This window comes from Sus scrofa, chromosome 17 (genome assembly GCF_054392235.1).
Source record: "Sus scrofa isolate SSC_HxYL_T2T_F1_AM1 chromosome 17, Sscrofa_HxYL_maternal_Yorkshire_Landrace_v2.0, whole genome shotgun sequence".
In the NCBI taxonomy this organism is placed as follows: domain Eukaryota; kingdom Metazoa; phylum Chordata; class Mammalia; order Artiodactyla; family Suidae; genus Sus; species Sus scrofa.
This window is the reverse complement of record NC_139399.1, coordinates 11805847-11826850: the sequence shown is the minus strand read 5'-3', so window position 1 is coordinate 11826850 and position 21004 is coordinate 11805847. Positions and strand designations below refer to the sequence as shown.

General features: G+C 39.0%; 1 protein-coding gene across 11 annotated transcripts in view; it reads right to left on the bottom strand.

The window, feature by feature from the left end:
- Positions 1-20704, bottom strand: part of MICU3 (mitochondrial calcium uptake family member 3) — a 106877-nt gene extending 86173 nt beyond the window's left edge. For 10 of the 11 annotated variants that reach the window (XM_085002970.1, XM_085002971.1, XM_003359862.5 and 7 more), the window contains exon 1: positions 20305-20704. In XM_085002970.1, the coding sequence (XP_084859096.1) occupies positions 20305-20694 (390 nt within the window). In that variant the 5' untranslated portion in view covers positions 20695-20704. Of the gene's footprint in view, positions 1-13211; positions 13277-20304 lie in introns of those variants that run through there. The other variant, XM_085002976.1, reaches the window with a different exon arrangement.
- Positions 20705-21004: the final 300 nt, after the last annotated feature.

Here is a 21004-nt window from a genome sequence, read left to right as displayed (position 1 = left end):
TACATGTATGCTGGTGGGGGTGTTTCCTTCTTGCTAGTCACAACTGAGGATTCCCCACCCACCAACTAGCCTTGGCCTGCCTGCATCCCAGTTATGGGGTCGGGGGGGGGAATCTCTTGCATGCCAGTTCTAGCCCACGGTTCCCTGTCTGCCAACAGCACCTCGGTACGAGGCTTCCAGGTTGCCAGTCCCAGCTTGTGGTTCTCTGTCTGCCAGCCTCAGCCAGGAGATTTGGAAAAGCTCTAGCAGTAAACATACCTCTCCCAACGTGGCCTGAATCCCAACCTAGGGAGGCAGCTGCCCTTCCAACTTTGTTCCTTTCTCGGGTACTCTTTCTCAGCCCTAGGGTATTCTTTTTAATTTTGATTCCTTCTTAGTGGCTAATCCCCTGCAAATAGTTAATAATTCTTTATACTAAACCTTATCTGTTCAAATTACCATGTGGTTTCTGCCTTCTGACTGGCTCCTGTCTGATCCAGGACAGCCCAAAGATGTATGTCATGGGGGTGTGCCACAGTGCTGCCTCAGGAACAAGCAAAGAAAGGTACACCAGAGTCAGAGAGAAGCCTCTTATGCCTGCAGTGTCCCTACCACAGACTCCTGACAAAGAAATGTTTGCAGTTTCCAGCAGCAGCATCACAAGCAGGGCAATGAAAGGTAAATTTGGAACTGAGGCAATAATTTGACAAGTGGCACAGTGACTCTCTTGCTATGCATATACAAAGTCTCTATCTAGCTAAAAAATCTTCTTTTTAAATATGTAACACATACCAGACCTTCCTATGGGCCTGGCCATTTTAAGCCCTCTTAATAATCCTACAATGCAGGTACTTCTACAATCCCTACTTTACAAATGACCAAAGAGAGGCATATAAAATTATTTAGCTTTGGCAACGTTCTTCAGTGAAAGAGTTGAGATTCAAAGTTAGGTATTCTGACTCTACAGACCACACTCTTAACCATAATGCTATATTAACCATTGTTTCTATTGCTAAGATAAAAACAAGTCTGAAAAAGAGAAACTCCATTAAAAGTTAGTGTTCTTTAAGTTCCTGTTGTGGCTCAGTGGTAATGAACCTGACTAGTTTCCATGAGGACACAGGTTCAGTCCCTGGCCTCGCTCAGTGGGTTAAGGATCCACTGTTGCTGTGAGCTAAGGTATAAGTTGCAGATGTGGATAGGATCTGGCATTGCTGTGGCTGTGGTGTAGGCCAGCAGCTGTAGCTCTGATTTGATCCCTGGCATGGGAACTTGCATATGTTGTGGGTGCACCCCTAAAAAGACAGAAAGAAAAAGAAAAAAAAAAAAAGAAAGCTGGTGTTCTTCAATATTGCTATTAAAAAAGACAGCATACTGGAGTTCCCACTGTGGCAGTAGGTTAAGGAACCAGCATTGTCTCTTCAATGGCTCGGGTTGCTGCTGAGGCAAGCATTCCAGCTCCAGCCCTCGCAACAGGTTAAGGTTCCAGTATTGCTGCAGCTGTGGCTGAGATCTGATCCCTGCAACTTCCGTATGCCATAAGTGCATCCAAAAAACAAAAAAAAAACCCACAAAAAGACCAGCATACTTAGTAAGTTTTTACCTCTGAAAAAGACTAGAAACAAATATTTTTAAATGGTAACAATGATTAATTCTGAGTATTGATATATGATTCTATCTTTTAATTTTGGGGAAAAAACTTTTAAAAGAGCGCACAAAAAAGCACTGACAAAGGCATAAAATTTAAAAAGTAATGAATCAATTTTTCATTTGTAGAAATTATTATTGAACAGGATAAACAAATTTTAAAAATCATAGACTATTACCTAGTTTAAGCAGTTTATTCCCATCTCATTGATATTTAATTTTCTAGAAGAACTTACATGGCACTTGAATTTAATAGAAATGAAAGCCAAAAGGCATCATCTGGGACAAAGCTTATACAACTAATAATTTATAAAATAGATTTAAAAATTAAGTTTTAAGAGGATTAGGGATGAGAACAAAATTAAAGCGACTACTAAAAATAACCCAATAAAATATTACAGAGAGTAAGGTGATTTTGAAGTTAAAAAACTATACAGCTGAAATAAACCTTACAGATTCAAATCAACCATTCCTCCCTATTACATTTCATAGAAGAATGATGTCACTGAAAAATTAAATGACTTCGTTACTGTTACAGATATAGACAGTGGCAAGATACTAAAGCTGAACCTCTTTACACATCGTTTCTCACTTGAGAAATAAACATTTTTAAAGGTATAATTCATGTGCAGTCTTTAACTCTGAAGGTTTTATATTTGGAAAGTATTATTTGGAGATGTGACTTCATCCTCTTAAGAGAAAATCTAAAATATCCCCATCCAGAAAGTTACCTATAAAACAAGGGAAAATGCAGATGTCAAGGAAATAGAGTCATTTCCTCACTATCCCTAAATACAAAACTGTGCAGTGTTTATTTGTAGGAATCACAGCAAACTCATAAATAATCAGCAGATTACAGAGTACACATCTGGAAAATGGCTCTAGATCAGGTTCAAAGAGGTGGTGACTAAGAAGATTAAGACCAATGAATTTCCCTAACTCAGGAAACTGTAAGGCTCCACAAGGCGGTTAAGATTTATTTTTGCAGACTGAGATTATTGAGCACCACCTAAGGATAGTATGAAATCTACCTACATAATGTGGTTATGTTTGATGTAACACATTTCAATTAAAATTCTTATTTAAACTTGGGAAGTTATCTGTTCTTACAATAACAATTATAAGGGCATGATGTTTGAAATGGTTGGTGATAGAGGAATATATTAATTATATTAATGAAGTAATTAATTTTCTTAAGCATGCAGCTGGAGTACATTGCCTGGTATCTCTCACACTTAGATGCAGCCATGTGAGTCAGTTTAGAAAATGGAAGTACATGGAAGTGATGTGTGTCAATTCTAGGCCTGGGCCATTAAAAACCTTCCCAAACATGTTCCCTCATGTCCCACCCACACCACTGCCCCTTTTTGGCTAACTAGGATGTTGACATACTCAAACCTTGAAAGCCTCTTGTTGAAGATGGCAGAGTCACTATCAGTCTGGGTCCCTGAATGACTACACGGAGGAGAGCCATGTGGAAGAGTCTTCCCATCAACCAATCACCCACCTAGATTTATTACACTGACAATAAATAAGCTTTCATTAGGTTAATCCACTGAAATATGAAGGCCTGTTTGTTAGGATATACTAGCCTACTCAAATAAAATCACATTTGAATATGATTTTGTATATTAAGTTGATAGTGAGATGATCTGAATACTTTAACGAGGAGTAAGCAGGAAATCAAAGCATACAATTAGGTAAATTCACCTGGTATTTCTTTCTGGAGAAGAGTACACTGCAGGAAAAAAGTAATGCTCCAGGACTGTGATACAGCCTAAAAATTAAGGAGAAGTTATCCAAGGATTTTTACTAGCCAAGGGTAGAAAGCTTCCTTTTTAAACAAACTTCCTTTACTCGTAAAACTTGGTCCTAAACATAACCCCAAGTATTCAACATACTTGTAGAACTGAATGAATCTGGTCTTCTCTCTTTTATCCTACTCATTTATTAAAGTGGACTCCAAAACTTAATTTATGGTTTCTCTCGTTACTCCAAATCATGTTGGAGAGAACTTAAACATTCATGTAGATAGCCCATCCAATAACAGCCTCAAAGCCCTCTGACCTCCCAATTTCAAAATTCAAGAACAAAATTCTGTAATTACCCTACATCATACCCTACAAGTGCTCCATCTCTGGGATTGTTGGGTATTGCTAGAGAAAAAAAAAAAAAAATCGCAGAGCCAATATCCATGTACGATCTCGAAACTCTTTTCTCTAGTCTTGGGGACGAGTCATTCTTTCCTATGGAACTAGAAGTGAGAGTGAGATGAAGGCAGATTTAGTTGTAAGGAAGTAATAAATCAAGCAAATTTACTTCTGATAAACCATTTACTCTGTGAGGAATGGAGGCCACTTGCTTGAGACTGGGCAGAGGAGGGATGTGCTGCAGATAGAGAGGAACACACTGTTTTTGGGTAACTTGTGGAATGAAAAGTGGAGGTCCCAGGGATACATACAAGACGGTTAACTGTAAATCCTTATACGTGTTGCGGTTTTTCAAGGGTTTATACCTAGATAGAATTTCTGAGTTACAGGCCTGTAACACTTAACACACAATGTCCATCTAATTTCCAAAGATTTGTACCCCACTAGTAAAGCATAAGCATGTTTACTGCTCCACATCATTGCCCACAGTTATTATCAGTATTTTATCAATTTGGAAAGAAATACGCTTCATTGTGGTTATATCTGCCCATTGTTAGTGACGTTGAACATCTTTTCGTGTGTTTATTGGTCTTCTGAATTATCTTTCTCTTGAGTTGCCTGTTCAGAACCTGTGTTATCATTTTTCTTATTAATTTATAGATCATAACTACATATTCTGGACACTTATTCCTTAGAAGTGCTAGGCACTGTAGGTATATTCTTCACTCTAAGACTTCCTTGTATTTTATTAATACTTTTGTTTTAATTAAGTAAAATGTAGCAGTATTTTCCATTCTAGATTGTGCTTTTTGTTTTATTTTTAAAAACTTCCCCCTCGTAGGGTCAACACTTTACTTTCATATCTAATCTGCTGAATACCTCAAAGTTTTAATTACCACATTTAGGACTCCAATCCACCTGGGTTTTTATGGCAGAAGGTAAGCATCTAGTTTTGTATCTATTTCCCACTTAGAACACTTCAAGTCTAATCAAGCCCTATTGTCCTACATATCTTGCTCAATATTTGAAATCCACCTTGATTTAACTCCTTTCAAAATAATAATTATTGTCATATATTTAGGAATTACCCCCTTTTTATCAATTTCTTTATTCACCATTAATTCCTGAATTTCATCCTTTTTTTCATATTCATTTCTTCCTGATACTCATTCTTTAATAGTTCTTTCAATGATGATCAGAGACTGGTAAATCCTCTCAGTCTCATGAAAATGAATTTATTTTTTCCTCATTCCTAAATGATAGTTACCTAGGTAAAGAAATCTAAGTTGGCAATTATTTTTCTTTGGCTTTTTGAAGATATATTCTACTACCTTCTGGCTTCTCTCTATTGCCACAGGTTACTCTTTAATCAGGCCAGTTGCTATTCCTTTGCAGGAAACTGGCCCTCTTTACCTTTGATTTTACAGTTTCATAATAATCTGACTAAATATAGATTTATTTTTATTTATCCTGCTTACAAGTGTTTATGCTTCCTGAATTTGAGGATTAATGCTTTTGTTCTTTTCTGAGAACTCTCCAAGTATTAGAATACTGACTCTCATTCTCTCTATTCTCCTAGTCTGTGTAATCTCTAGCCGACGAATTTTAGACCTTCTCAAGTCTATTTTCCACGTCTCTTAAACACTCCTTAGTATTTGCCATTTCTTTAAAAGTGTGTCACATTCTGGGTAGTTCTTCAAAATTACCTTCCAGATTACTAACTGCCTCTTTAGTTACCTTTTGTATGCTGCCTAATCTGTCCAACCTCAAAGACCATATTTTACAACTCTACAAGTTCCATTTGATTCTTTTGCAATCTACCTATTCTTTTTCATACTGACTTTTCATTATGTCTTTAATCATTTTGAATACACTTAATTTACAGACGCAATCAAATTATCCTATTATTTGTCAGGAATCTAGTCACTCAGTTTGCTGACTCTCTAAAATACTTTGTACTTTGGATTAGGAGCTTATCCTCTTGTAGACTTCTCTGCAGGAATTACAGATGGCCAGTGTTCAGGGCAATTCCCTCCAAGCAAGTTTGGTGTTTCTTTCTGCCAGATGCATTGGCTTTTTCTCTACATGGGTAAGACAAGTTCTAACTCTAGACCCATATAAGATAGTGTTAGACCATTTTTATACATTCTCAGGTGGGTTCTTTTCTCCACTGAGAGCCCAAGCAGATGTGTTCAGGCTTTCCTGTCATCAACTTGTACTGGGGGGGGGGTAATTTTTTTCTAATCCAATCTGTTGATGAGGGCTCTAGCTTTGGGAAGGTGGTAACTCAGTTCCAAATCCTCAAGGTCTTGTCTCCTGTCCCCACACAGGCTTTGGATTCAAATTCCTAGAGTTTCACGAATAACAACTTATTTGTCCCCCATGTAAGCCAGAACTCACACTGTTCTAGTTATTAGTTTGCACTTTACTTCTGCCCTTGGCAATTTCCTTTATTTTTTTAAAAGTACTGTATGGTATTTAAAAGGCTATTTAAAATATTTTTATGAAAGATTATGTAGCATACTGTATGGATAGAACCAGAAGTCTAAACCACTTATTTTTATTAAGCACTCCATAATTTATTTGTGAACATTTTCATTTCACTAAAAGTCATTCTCCCAAAACAATATACTTGATAGCTAACAAGGACTGACATACACCTACTGTTCATTCTCCAGTTTTTCTCTAGAAAGAGAAGTCAGATGTTTAGCTAGACACAAGAACATACAGAATAAGGTCCCATTTCTTAGGATTTGTTGCAATTAGATAGGGCCATTTGACTAAGTTTTGGCCAGTAAATGTAAACAAAAGGTTTTTTTGAGACTTCCTCGAAAGTCAATTAAAAGGTTGCTGACTCAGCCCTACAGGACACAGGTAAATAAAGGCAAAGTCATTATCTTGACTTACTTCTGACCCCAAGCCAACTGCTCACTTATTTCAACCTATGTTATTTCTATAATCACTTTAATCCTTGAGCTTGAAGCTTTTGTAGAGGGCAGTCATAAGCAGCAACAGCAAAGAGATCATAGCAGGGGCAGGAAGTGAAGGAAAGGAAAGGGAGAAAGATCTGTATTTTCCCAGGCACAAGCCAAACAATTATGTGAAAATCAAAGCTGCTTTTGGACTAGAACCTGGTGCTGTGAGTGGATCAACAGTTATACAACTGAGCCTCCACCAAGTTTTCCAGGTTAGGGAGCTGACCCATCTGTCCCCCAGCATATCCCTACCTTGTTTTCCAAAGGAACTAAACTCCCTTGTGAGTCACTGTGCTCGCCTATAATTAAGAAAGCACAGCTGCAGAAACTTGAATTATACCGTATATTTAAGAATGCCACTTTCTCTGTAGATTCTGAGAATCTAAGTAAAGTCCTGAACATACTGCCAAAATATGGAAAAGACATGTTTCTAGAATTTCTCTATCAGCCTGTAATCAAACAATACACCCTTACAATCTGAGCAACTTCTACTCTTATAAGTCTGACATTTAGACAATCCCACTTTGGTTCATTTTTCCGTATCCTTCCAATTTTCACCATTCTACTGAAGATCAATGTTCAACCGGATCTATAGCTTTAGTCGTGGTCCAGATGCTGTTACATGAAGAGTGTGGGTAGAAGGCCAGAAACTATTTATTCTTCTATAATTTGCCAGCAAAGGCAGGAACCTTGAGAAGTTTGCCTCCTTGCTTAGAGTTTTATAAAAAGTTTAAAATAACTACCATAATAATTCAGGCTAAGTTCTAGATTTTAATTATTTCGTGATACATAATGTGCAATATTTTTGGTAATTAAATATTTATCTCTTTCCAGGATGGGATTAAGATGGCGGAATAGAAGGACTGGAGCTCAACTTCTCTCCTAAAAACAACAAAATTCACAACTAAAGACTGAGCATTCTTCACCCAAATGAACTGGAAACTTAAAAAAAGATATCCTACTCCAAAAGAAAATGAAGAGGACACATCAAGAGGTAGGAGGGGAGATTTCGTGATATAAACAACCCCATACCTCCTGGGTGGGAAGCTCCACAGACTGGAAACTAACTGGTTCACAGAGACTCACCTACAGGAGTGAGAGTCCTGAGCCCCACATCAAACCCACACATGCAGGGATCTGTCACTGGGAGAAAGAACCCCTGGAGCATCTGGCATTGAAGGCCAGTGGGGCTTGTGCACAGGAGCTCCACAGGACTGGGGGAAACAGAGACCCCATTCTTAAAAGGCACACACAGACTTTCAAGTGCACTGGATCCCAGGGCAGAGCAAGGTCTCCATAGGAATCTGGGTCAAACCTGACTGCAGTTCTTAGAGGACACCCTGAGAAAACAGGGGTGAATATGGCTTGTTGTGAGGGAAGGACATTGAAGGCAAAGCTCTCAGGAATATTCAGCAGCAGTGCCTTTCTCTGGAGGTGGCCATTTTGGGAAAATCTGGCCCCACCTGTCAGTCAGCCTGAGAAACCCCAGGCCAAATAACAATCCAGGTGGGATCACAGCCCCGCCCCTCAATAAACAGGCTACCTAAAGACTCCCCCAGGCACACAGCTGACTCTAACCCCACCCAGAGGCTAAGCCCCACCCACCAGAGGGATTAGAATCAGCTCCACCTACCAGTGGGCAGCCCCTCCCATCAGGAAGCCTACAGCAAGCCCCCATACTGACTTCAGCCACAGGGGGGTAGACACCAGAAGTACGAGAGGCTACAGCTCCATTATCTATGAGAAGGTCATCACACCAAAAACCTATAAAAATGAAAAGACAGAGGACTATAGCTCAGATGAGGGAGAAAGGAAAAACTCCAGAAAATCAGCTAAGTGTTCAGGAGACTCTCAGCCTCCAGGAAAAAGACTTTAGACTGTTGATGCTGAAGATGATGCAAGACATTGGAAAGAAACTGGAGGCAAAGATGGATAACTTACAGGAAACACTGATCAAAGAGATACAAGAGATAAAACTTCAACAAGAAGAGATGCAAAATACAATAACCGAAATAAAAAATTCACTAGAAGCAGCTAACAGCAGAATACAGGAGGCAGAAGAACGAATAAGCGAGGTGGAGGACAGATTAGTGGAAATTACGGATGCAGAACAGAAAAGAAAAAAATATTGAAAACAAATGAAGAGAGTCTCAGAGAACTCTGGGACAACGTGAAACGCACCAACATCCATATTATGGGGGTGCCAGAAGGACAAGAGAGAGAGAAGGGGACAGAAAAAATATTCCAAGAGATAATAGCCAAAAACTTCCCTCACATGGGAAAGGAACCACTCACTCAAATCCAGGAAGCACAACGAGAACCATATAAAATAAACCCAAGGAGGAAGACACCAAGATACATATTAATCAAACTGACCAAAATTAAAGACAAAGAGAAAATTTTGAAAGCAGCTAGGGAAAAGAAACAAGTAACATACAAGGGAACCCCAATAAGGTTATCAGCAGATTTTTCTGCAGGCCAGAAGGGAGTGGCATGATATACTTAATGTGATGAAAGGAAAAAACCTCCAACCAAGATTACTCTACCCAGCAAGGCTCTCATTCAGATTTGAAGGAGAAATCAAAACCTTCACAGATAAGCAAAAGCTGAGAGAATTCAGCAACACTAAACCAGCCTTACAACAAATACTCAAGGAACTACTATAGGCAGAAAAGAACAAGAGAAGGAAAGAAAAAAGAGCAACAAAAACAAATCCAAAGCAATTAATATAATGGCAATAAGAACATACGTATCAGTAATTACCTTAAATGTGAATGGACTAAACGCCCCAACCAAAAGACATAGACTGGCTGAATGGATACAAAAACAAGACCCATACATATGCTGTCTTCAAGAGACCCACTTCACTTCTAGGGACACATACGAATTGAAAATGAGAGGATGGGAGTTCCCGCCTTGGCTCAGTGGTTAACAAATCCAACTAGGAACCATGAGGTTGCGGGTTCGGTCCCTGCCCTTGCTCAGTGGGTTAACGATCCGGTGTTGCCGGGAGCTGTGGTGTAGGTTGCAGACGCAGCTTGGATCCCGCGTTGCTGTGGCTCTGGCGTAGGCCAGGGGCTACAGCTCCGATTGGACCCCTAGCCTGGGAACCTCCATATCATATGCCGTGGGAGCGGCCCAAAGAAATGGCAAAAAGACCAAAAAAAAAAAAAAAAAAAAAAAAAAGAAAGAAAATGAGAGGATGGAAGAAAATATTTCATGCAAACGGGGATCAAAAGAAAGCTGGAGCAGCAATACTTATATCAAACAAAATAGACTTTAAAATGAAGAATATTTTAAGGGACAAAGAAGGACATTACCTAATGATCAAAGGATCAATCCAAGAAGAAGATATAATAATTTTAAATATCTATGCACCCAACATAGGTTCACCACAATATATAGTGCAACTGCTAACAACCTTAAAAGGACAAATCGACAATAACACAATAATAGTGGTGGACTTTAACACCCCACTTACAGCAATGGACACATCAACCAGACAGTAAATCAATAAGGAAACACAGGCCCTGAATGATGATTAAATATTTAGTTCACAATAGTGCTTTTGCCTAGGAAAATTTAGAATATTAGATCAAAGTATGAAGGACAGATTTTAACCTTACTCCCCAAATAGGACTTTGATTAGGTCTGTGTTATAAAAGACTTGAATCAACACTCTTACATAACTTGATAATGATAATCAGGTAATCACCAGGGCTGGCAGATCAGAGGAGAGCATGATGGACATATGTGAGACAGGACGTCTGCACAGTACTGGACCAAAGGGTTACTAGGTTCTTTACTAGGAGGACATAAAATCCTTATGTGACCCATTCATCTGGATTGAAAGCAGTCTGGAGGAAGCAAGAAGTTTTGGAGGAAGCCAGGTGACAACAAAAATGGGGAGAGGAGGACGAGTATGAGTCATACTCACCCTAGTCCAAAAGTTGTGCACTATTGTCCTTAGGATGCTATCATTGAGCCTGATGACAGTAATTATCTCAAAATCTTTCTTAATCTCCCAAGAACAAGAGTGAATGCTTGTATGTATATGGAGAATAACAAACTATATCCCACCTTAGATTAGTAAGAATAAATGTAAAGTGGTTGGAAGAAGTTTAAATAATCCTATTTGAAGGGAATCAATTTCAACAGGTTGGAGCTAGCTTAAACTGGACCTAAACTAGGAGATGCTTTCTGACCTGATGTGAAGCCTGTTAGGAAAAATCTACTGTGAATTGTTGAGAGCAATTTGAATAATCCATTATATCCCTTCCAGGGAAGGGGATAATCCAAATCGCTCACCTAGTCAATATTTATAGTATCAACTGGATAGATATCATCCTCCTTAGAAGCAGGAAAAATGGAACTGTTTGAAATTCCTTTATATACACTCTCTGTATACTTAATTCTGGAGATGGAGTTGAGTATTAAAAATGTTAAACAGTGAGCTAGTGAATAGAAAAAAAAAAATCACAGAAAACATGGATTCTACTTTTTCCAATTTGGAAAAATAACTCTTTAATGAGTATACACTTACTATGCTAATCAATCAAATGAAACAGCACTAAAGTTTCATATTTCACTTAGCTTATGTGATCTATCAATACATCAAAAAATAGAGGAATAACAGGTTAAAGAGGAAGATGAAGAAAATTTATTTAGAAAAACTGCTACTTTGTATACAAATGACTTGGCATTTTCTTTAATTCTAGATAATGCCATAAATAATATGCTCAATTTTTTAAAACACATTTTTCTCCAACACAAGAGTGTTTACACAAAATAAAGCTGCTCAAATTCTCAGTGTTTGGAACAATACTTATAATAAATCAGTGAAAATTAATATTCTCTAGTTTAAACTTGCCCATCAAGTTTAAACAAAAAGAAAAAAATCTATAGTGTACTGGAAGTTTGGTGCCTTTCCTGTGAAAGTTAAATATCACATCATAGGTTTAAAAAAAAAAGTACTAATCAGATTATATTACTAATGTTTAAACACCTAAAAAAGAGAGATAACATAAACAAGAATTAGAAGAGCAAAAGTATGACCATGTAAAAATATTCACTGAAAAACTACATTTCATGAGCAAGTTAAAAATTCATTTCATCATTTAAAAACTCATATTTAAACTTGCAAATACTAAACACGAGCATATTAAAAGGCTTCATGGTTTTCTAGGTTTTTTTTTAAAGTGGCTATTTCAATCTTCTGCTCTCCCCCAAACTCTACAAATTTTTATTATCTAGTTTCCAGAAGATGACATCACCTTCCATTTCATAAGGAAAAGAAAAGCCATCAGGCATGAAGTCCTTCGACTACCTGCCATGAAACACGTACACTCTCTGCCTCCTCCTATTTCACTGGAAATGGCATGACTCCTATCATCTAAGATTCAACTCTTCCCCTGTTCTTTAACTTTGAGCCCCCATCTTCACCTTGATCCTTGGCAAATCAATTATCCTCTCTTTCCTTTGGGTTTAGTATTCCTTTTCTTGCCTTCTGTAATTAAATTATATTCAAGGGTAACTCATTTAAAAAAATCAGTTCTACGTCCCTTGAGCTACTGCCCTCTCTCTTCCTCTTCATGGCTAAATTCATGAAAGGGTTATCAACACCCCATCTTGTCCACCTCCACTTTTCTTTACTTTTACTCTCAACTTACCCAACTTTAATCTGATTTCCACCTTCAGGATCACTCATGACCTCCTTATTGCTAAAACCATCGAACCATTCCCATTTCACTTGCCCTGGTAGCATTTACTCTGACTGACTACTTCTTACTTAAGTCTTTTGTCAGCTTCTCTGACTCTCCTGGCTTTCTTTAATCTGTCTGGATTTTACTGCTTAGTTTTCTGCAGAGTCTCACTTCTCTGTGAGTCTTTTAAATCACTAATGCCCACCAGGGCTCTCTCCTCAAGTGCTTTTCTCTTGTTCTACATATTCTGAACAATGTCATCCATTCTTAGGACCTTTAACACCTGATGACTCTCAGCTCTACATCTATAGGGCAGATTTCTCTTCTGAGCTTCTGACCTATGTATCCAACTGGAAACTTCCCTTCAGCTGCCCAAAGAGACTTTTATACACTGTGGCAAGTTAAAAACCCATCATCTATGTCCACTACCCCAAACTATTTTTTTTTTCTCCTAAGGACCTAGTCTCAGTGAATTGCTATGCAACCCCACCCAAGCTGCCTAAGACAAAAACTTGAATAATCATCCTCAACTCTTCCATCTCACTCATCCCTAAAATCCAATCAACTGCCAGTCCTGTTGATCCCACCTCCTGAATCTCTCCAATCTGGCACTTGCTGTTTTCCTAGCAAAGATATAACCATATCTTGTCTAAAGAAATATTATCATTTAAAAAAACACTTGACATGTATTTTCAAATGAAAGAATATGGAGAACCATATCCTCTAACAATCTCATCTAAGAAGCAACAGCATCTTACCTGGCCTCCTGCTTTTCAGCATTGCATCCTTCCCTCAACTTCCCCATCCAGCCAAAGTGATATTCCTAAAACGTAAATGTGATGACATCACCTTTATGGCTAACAATCTGTCAATACTTCATTATCACTCTTCAGATAAAGTTCAAATTCTTTAACAGGCCTTAGAAAATTCTGTACTATCTGCTTCCTGGTTACCTTCTAGCCTGAAGTCTGATCACTCTTTGCAGCAAATTCTTTATGATACATCCACAATGACACTTCAGTTCTGGGAATACACAATGCCTGTTTCACACATGCTTTTTCCTCCACCTAAAATACATTTTTTCACCCCCCCTACTTCACTTTCTACCTAATAATTCCTACTCATCCTTCAAGCCTCAATTTAAATGTTACTTCCTCCAGGAAGCCTCATACAAAGTCCCAAGTCTGGGTTGTATGTCCTTCCTGCGTGATCCAAAGGTATACTCGATTTTCCCCAACCCAGCACTTTACCAAGTTACATTATAATTATCCTGTATTCTCACTAGACTGTAAACTACAAAAGGACATGGATTTTATTTCATCCACATTTCAATAAATATTCCTTGAATAAAGTATTCAAGTATTCATGAATAAATGAATCAGTGAATAGCTGAATGGATAAATGTATTATTTCTAAATGTGACATGATCTGGAAATCTTGATTTTATGGCTATGAAAATGAAAGAAACTGACACATAAGTCTTTTAAAACATTAATCATTTGGATAGAATCGCATACTCTAACATCAAGGATCTTCTGTAATACTTTCCCAGGGCCAGAAAAGATAATACTCTTTAGCACATTAAGGGCCATTAACATAACACACATTATTTAATACAGAAAGAAGTGGAGAGGAAATATTCTATCTGTCAGATATTCTATAATGACAGCAACTAAGCAACTTTTGAAAACTGGTATGGGACTGAGTGGTAACAAGTTAGACATATAATTTTACATGTGTATCTTAAAATAAAGACATCAAGTCATTTGATACTAAAAGACTAAAAACTCCAAAAAGAACCAATCAGTTGTCTTCTCAAGCTTAGAATGAGAGAGGAAAACAAAAATGTACGCACTCCGCTATCTCATGAAATTGTATTTAGTTACTAAAGTCACACCCACTATTAATGTTATGACTCAGTGTGCAATCATGAGTCTTCATAGAGAAAACAATGAGGTAATACATCTATTATTCTACCTTGTCTTAGGGTGTTTAGATGATCTCAATCTCTAAATGCAAATTTGCATGGATGAGATGACTTTGTAAAAAAAAGATTTCTAAAGAACTATGATAAAAATACTATAATTTATTTTTAGATTTAGAATTCATTCATTTGGTCATTAAAGAATTTATTAAAATCTTATGAGAGAAAAGCCTTATATGGGGGATGAATGAAGTCCCCCTCAACGACACTTCAAAATTTTAGGGTTAATATAATTTTTAATGATTCCACCAAATATTTTCTTTAACTTTTAGGTAGAAAATGGCATAAATTCTTTTTCTTTTTTTTTTTTTTTGTCTTTTGTCTTTTTGTTGTTGTTGTTGTTGCTATTTCTTGGGCCGCTCCCGCGGCATATGGAGGTTCCCAGGCTAGGGGTTGAATCGGAGCTGTAGCCACCGGCCTACGCCAGAGCCACAGCAACGCGGGATCCGAGCCGCGTCTGCAACCTACACCACAGCTCACGGCAATGCCGGATCGTTAACCCACTGAGCAAGGGCAGGGACCGAACCCGCCACCTCGTGGTTCCCAGTCAGATTCGTTAACCACTGTGCCACGACGGGAACTCCTATTTATCATAAATTCTTAAAGGCAAATTATACATTTCATAAGAGGGCAGCTACATTTTTACTTAGTACTCATAAACAGTCCAGCCCAAAATTATATAAGAATTATTTGTGAGAATTAATTAGGGTGTTACATTAGGCTTAAATACTATTTATCTGAATCCCAATTCAAAATACAATTCAGTGTTTTTAATTTCTTTTTTTAACTGGAGCCTACACAGACCAAGGGGAAAAAAAAAAGTTATACGCCTTCAAACTCATTTCTGAGCATTATTTGACAATTTCCAAGGCCTGGTAGAGAATGACAGGTAGGACTTTTTAAAAAATTTTAAGTTCAAGGACATGGTAGTTTCATTTCTTTTTCTTTTTCTCTTTCTTTTGTGTGTGTGTGTGTGTGTGTGTCTTTTTAGTGCCGCACCAGCAGCATATGGAAGTTCCCAGGCTAGGGGTCAAATCAGAGCTATAGCTGCAGGCCTACACCACAGCCATAGCAACACAGGATCTGAGCTGCGTCTGTGAACTACACCACAGCTCACAGCAATATTGGATCTTTCACCCACTGAGTGAGGCCAGGGATCAAATCCACATCCTCATGGTTACTAGTGGGGTTTGTTACTGCTTACCCATGATGGGAACTCCAAGGTAGCTTCACTGCTTGATTCCAAACAGTGAATAAATTATTGAATCTTAATAAAAGGACATCATAAAATTTTGTGCCTATCTTTCATTGCAACCCAGACAAAATGTCCATGTATTTCTACAACTCCTGGTTTGGTGTAACTAGAAAGAGGTAATTTTTTTTCTAAATCCATCCAAATTTTATTCCATGATTTACTTAGGGAAAAAAAAAAAAAAACCAAAAAACTATATTATATGTGAGTCCATAACATCATCAGGCCACTAGAAGGGATGCAGGTAGAATCTGGTGGATTTGTCACAAGGTAACCAGGAAACCAAAAAAGGGGATCACCTAGTTTCTTTCCTATGCAACAAGGTTACTCTACACAGAATTAACCTGTGACTTCAACTTCATACCTATGTGACTTCCCTCATTCAATGAAAAGTTAAGACTCTTCACCCTAGCCTGGGAATTTCCATATGCCATGAGTGCAGCTCTAAAAAGAAAAAAAAAAAAATTAAGACTCCTCGATATTTACACATCTAACAAATTCTTTCACTATTCTAGATAAGAAAAAGCATAATCTCAAGTCCCAAAATGTGCTGCCTTAAAGGTTGGAAAAGTTTTCAGTAAAAGTAAAAATTGCATGATTACTGGCAATCATTACAGAAATACACAGAAGAGATAAAAACATTGTTCTCTTTTCCACTTGAGAGTAAAACTAAATTGATTAAAGCTTCTTAAGATGAACAAATCATAAAATAGATCATGCATTCTGTATAATATGTAAAATACTGGATGAAATCATGCTAAGTCATCTAGTAGATTTTTAAAATTCTGAAACTGAAACAAAAAGGCAGTTCTAGAACAAAATTTTTTCCACTAATAAAAATAATGCTTTAAGGTTAAAACAGTAGGGTTCTAAACAGAATCTTGTCCACAGCTCTTTATAATATTAATAAAGTTCAAGTCCAAGTTTACTGAAAAAATTTGGCAAACTAAATTTGCACAATTAAAATAAATACAGTGTCACATGATTCGGTCTCCCAAAGCCTGGAATTTTGACCTTGACTGAAGTCTTCCCAATTCTAATGCTATAAATAACTACTTTAGCTGAACAAAATAACAAACTATTAATTTCACAGAATGTAGTTGTGGCTTTCCAATACATATGTCCCATGCACATATTTGGCATGGTCTTTTCATTTGACGAATATTTACTGTGTCTACCAGGGCTAGGCTCCATACTCAGCAATGAATATAGAAAAGTGATCAAGACCAGCCCCTTAAAATGCTACGACAAGCAGAGAAGACAGATAATTAACAAATAACTGCAACAAGTCATCATCTGGGAGCATAGGATAAGCAGGGGTATTTTAAAAATCTACAGAGTCTGGGAGGGCCTTCTGGAGGAAGTTCAGAGGCAATGTCCTTAAAACAAAAACCTTCAAGGCTATGTAACAACCGTATGCCTGTAGGTTACCACCGTTCATTCTCATCAATTATATTACATAATAGTGGTTATTACACAGAGGCTAATTTATATGCTAGGTTTATGTTCAGTATAAAATGTTGCTTAAAAGAGGCTTTATAAATCAAAGGTTCTTAGTTACAGATTTAAACATCAAAAGGAATCACTTCTGCCACTTCAGGGAAATCAAATAAGCATAATAAACGAAGTGGCAACACAGGTTTAAAACATTTCTGACAAATGGCAGATTGACCTCATGTGTTTCTTTCAACCTCTTCCTTCCCTAACCACATTAAAATCACAATAAAGGAAAAATTTTAAAGGTGCAAATCCAAGAGAACTAAAAAGGAAAAAAGGAGAAGAGACTAAAACACCCAAGAGAATTCATCAAATTTTTATAAAGTTGAAGAGCCAGAGGAGTGGTAACTGACTTAGGGGAGCTGAGGCACTAGCTGAATACTGTGGAGGAGGAGACCAAGTGGAACTAAGCTGATTTTCAGCAAAGACCCTAGAAAGGATGAGACCTAAGGAACACAGGTTGCTGTGGAGGCAGAGTGCATGGTGGGGCTAAAAAGGGAGAATTAGGTAATAGTATATAAGGACATCATTGGACACTCCTCCAGGACACATGCTCTTAGACATATGTGCACCTGTGCCCAAATCCAGATGACTACTGCTCCTCTCTTCTCACCTATTTTTTGAGGAAGCTCGATGACACCAGAAAAGAAGACATAAAATAATGACTTTTGGATGCCACTCTAATGAAAAGCCCAGATCAACAAATGAGAAGCCATGCTCATGTACAAAGGGCTTCTGAGTGGCTCCCAAATAGAGATAGGAAACAACCACAGATAAGTGACGAAAACCTCCAAAATGAGAGAGCTCAGAAAATCAAACAGAAAAAAAAACAAACTGGAAGAATTATCTTCCAATTACTTATTTTCCAGAGTTAAAAACTGGAATTATCTTAAGGCATATTAGATAATTTTTTTAAAAAAACCTATAATATCCTTATAATAGAAAGAGAAATTTAGCAGCCATAAAACAAAATAGAATTCTGTAACACATGAATATCAGGGACTACAAAATAGTTTTTTGTATCACAAAATTAGGATAGCTGAGACAAAACATTTAATGGGAAGGCCGGATGGTAAAGTCAAGGATATCTCATATAAAAACAAAAGATTAAAAAGTTGAAATTTAAGAGAGGTTAGAATTTGAATTAGACTAGGTTCTGTCAGAAGGTGTAAATTCAGACTAATAGAGGTTTCAGGAAAAGAAAACAGAGATGAGGAAATTGTCCAAGAAATGATACAAGAAAAGTACAGAGAACTTTCAGATGTGAATTTCCATCTTAAAAAGGAGGTTCAAGTAAATGGCACAACAAATGAAAAAAATGTCCACGCTAAACCTGATTACCATGAAATTTTCAAACACCAGGGATAAAAAGATTATAAAAGTTTCCACATGGGTGGGGGGAGTAAAACACAAAAGGAATAATGATCAGGATGTATGACTGGAGACCTGACAAGGGTAAGACAGGACTTTAGTATTATTTAATTTTTAAAACAATGTAAAGGAATTTTTATAAACACTAAGCAATAATAAGGTAAGTAAATAAATAACAGACAATAAGTAAATGAATGAATAAACTAAATTTACTGAATGCTCACTACATGCTAGTGGGTGCCGTTCTAACTCCTTTAAATATATTAACTCATTTAACTCTCATAACTCTATAAGGAAGACACTATTAACCTCATTTTACAGGTGGGGAAACAGGCATTGAGAGATTAATGATACAACCAGGAAGTGGTAGAGCCAGTGTCTTCAATTTCTGAGTATGGTCTTTCAAAAACTGCATGATACTGTCTTTCAATGTTAGAAGTAAAATTAATTTTGAAAAGGAAAAAAAAAAAAAAAAAACCATCTGAAAGTTCCCTACCTGCCTAATCTGTTTCCAGATAACTACGGCTGATTCAAAGTTCTAACTTTGTCAATCAGGACACAAGCTTAACGTATGTGCGCGGAGGAATGAAGATTAAGGGTGTCTGCTAGTATTTTAAGTATTCATTGCATAAAAATACTTTATGCTATATTTGTGATCTGCTGCTAGAAGGTTCATAAAATGGAATCTCCTCCACCAAAAGAACTGATGCATTTACATAAGATCACCACTGTGTATTTCAGCAAATAAGGATATGTAAATTTCATTAATGTTAAAGGCAGAATAGCTGCCTCTTTTCCAAATTATTGTCATCTAAGCCCTTCACATTCTTCCTGTCTTGCAAGAAAAATTTCCCTAGATGATTTCCTAGTCAGACATGACTATTTATTAAATATACCAATATGACAAAAACTTGGTGCACCTTTACTCACTCTTGCCTTACACTCATCTTTACGTATATTATCAACTACATAATGCTTCACCATTTACATCTGAAGTTCCTCTGGAGGAGTTAGCTTCACTCAGTTTCCTACTTTTGCTGTTCTATCCATCTTCTCACTCGTTCCTACTTAAGAGTATCTGGCTTGGGCGGGTGGGGGGGTGGGGGGGTTGGGTAGATACTCTTTTTTGAGGAAATTTTTTTCTTTCCCAATCTGGTGACATCTTCATTCACTATTTCTGACCTACGATAAGGAGGCTACACAGTCTTGGCATTTCCTCTCTCGGACTAATAAACTTCCATACAGTTAACATCGTGGCTTCTGAGACCAGACCACTCCCTCGGTGCACTGTCACTGCACTGGACCTCCTAGATCCTTTGCTGCTCCCCGGCCCAAGAGAGTCCTTTCCCTCACATATGCAGCCCTCTACTTGACCTTGATTTCTTCTGGGTCGCTTTTCTGTTTTGTTCTGTCTTAGACATGGGTTTCAGTTGATAAGTGGTGGATTCGGCAACCTTTAAGGTCCTGATGTGATGCATCAAGACATATGATGCATCCTGTATGTTTTCCCCAACATCTCAGTTAACAGAACTGGGCTGCCGGCCTAGGAGGTTTCGGTCTTGCTCACAGGACGTCCCCATCTGCGATAACCTCCAACGTCCTGTTTCACAGTGGCCCACAGTCTCAAACGCGCCCTGCACAGGTGTCACGCCGTCCCTCCCAGCGCTCAGGTGTAATACCCGGCGGCCCTACCCCAGGGAGTCTACCTGCGGGCCGGCCCGGCGCGCGCACGCGCTCACGCACATACCGTCTCCTTGGCAGCCGCGACGGGGATGGGAAGCAGCCCCCGGCCGCGAGACAGGTCCTGGGGCTCTGCGGCCGCGCTCTCTGAGGGGAGCCAGGGGCCCGGCGCCCGCGCGGACTCGGCCCTGGGGTCCCCATACAGCTGGTAGCACACGAGGCCCACCAGACCCCCACCAGCCGCGGCCGCGATGCTCAGCTCCCCCCAGCGCCGCCGCCGTCTCCACGCCGCCTCAGACACAGCCCCCTCCTCCTCCTCCCGGCAGGAGAAGGGCCGGCCGGGGGGGCCTGGGGCTACCCCCGCAGGCCGCCCCCATGGCGCAGGGAAGGGCTGGTGAGGCGAGGGAGCCGGCGGGAGCCGGGGCGGCGGCCACAGGAGCCTCCGCAGCGCAGCCATAGCGGGAGCTGCCCGCACCGAGCTAGGAGGGGGCGGGCGTGGGAGTGGAGGGGGGCCCAAAACCTCGCGAGAAGTCGGTGCGCGGAGGTTGCCTGCCGTCCGAGAGCGACCCCTGCAATTGCGCGGCCTAGGGTCCCCTCCCCGCGGCCTTAAGCTCGGGGCGCTGGGGGGTCTTCGCTAAGGAAAGCCTGGGGAGGAGGAGGCGCAAGCCGCTGCTCCTCGGCTCCGCATTCCCAGCCGGCCGCCGCAGTCATAAATAACCCCGCCAGCCTCAGGAGGCACCTGACTGCGCCAGAATCCAACACCGTAG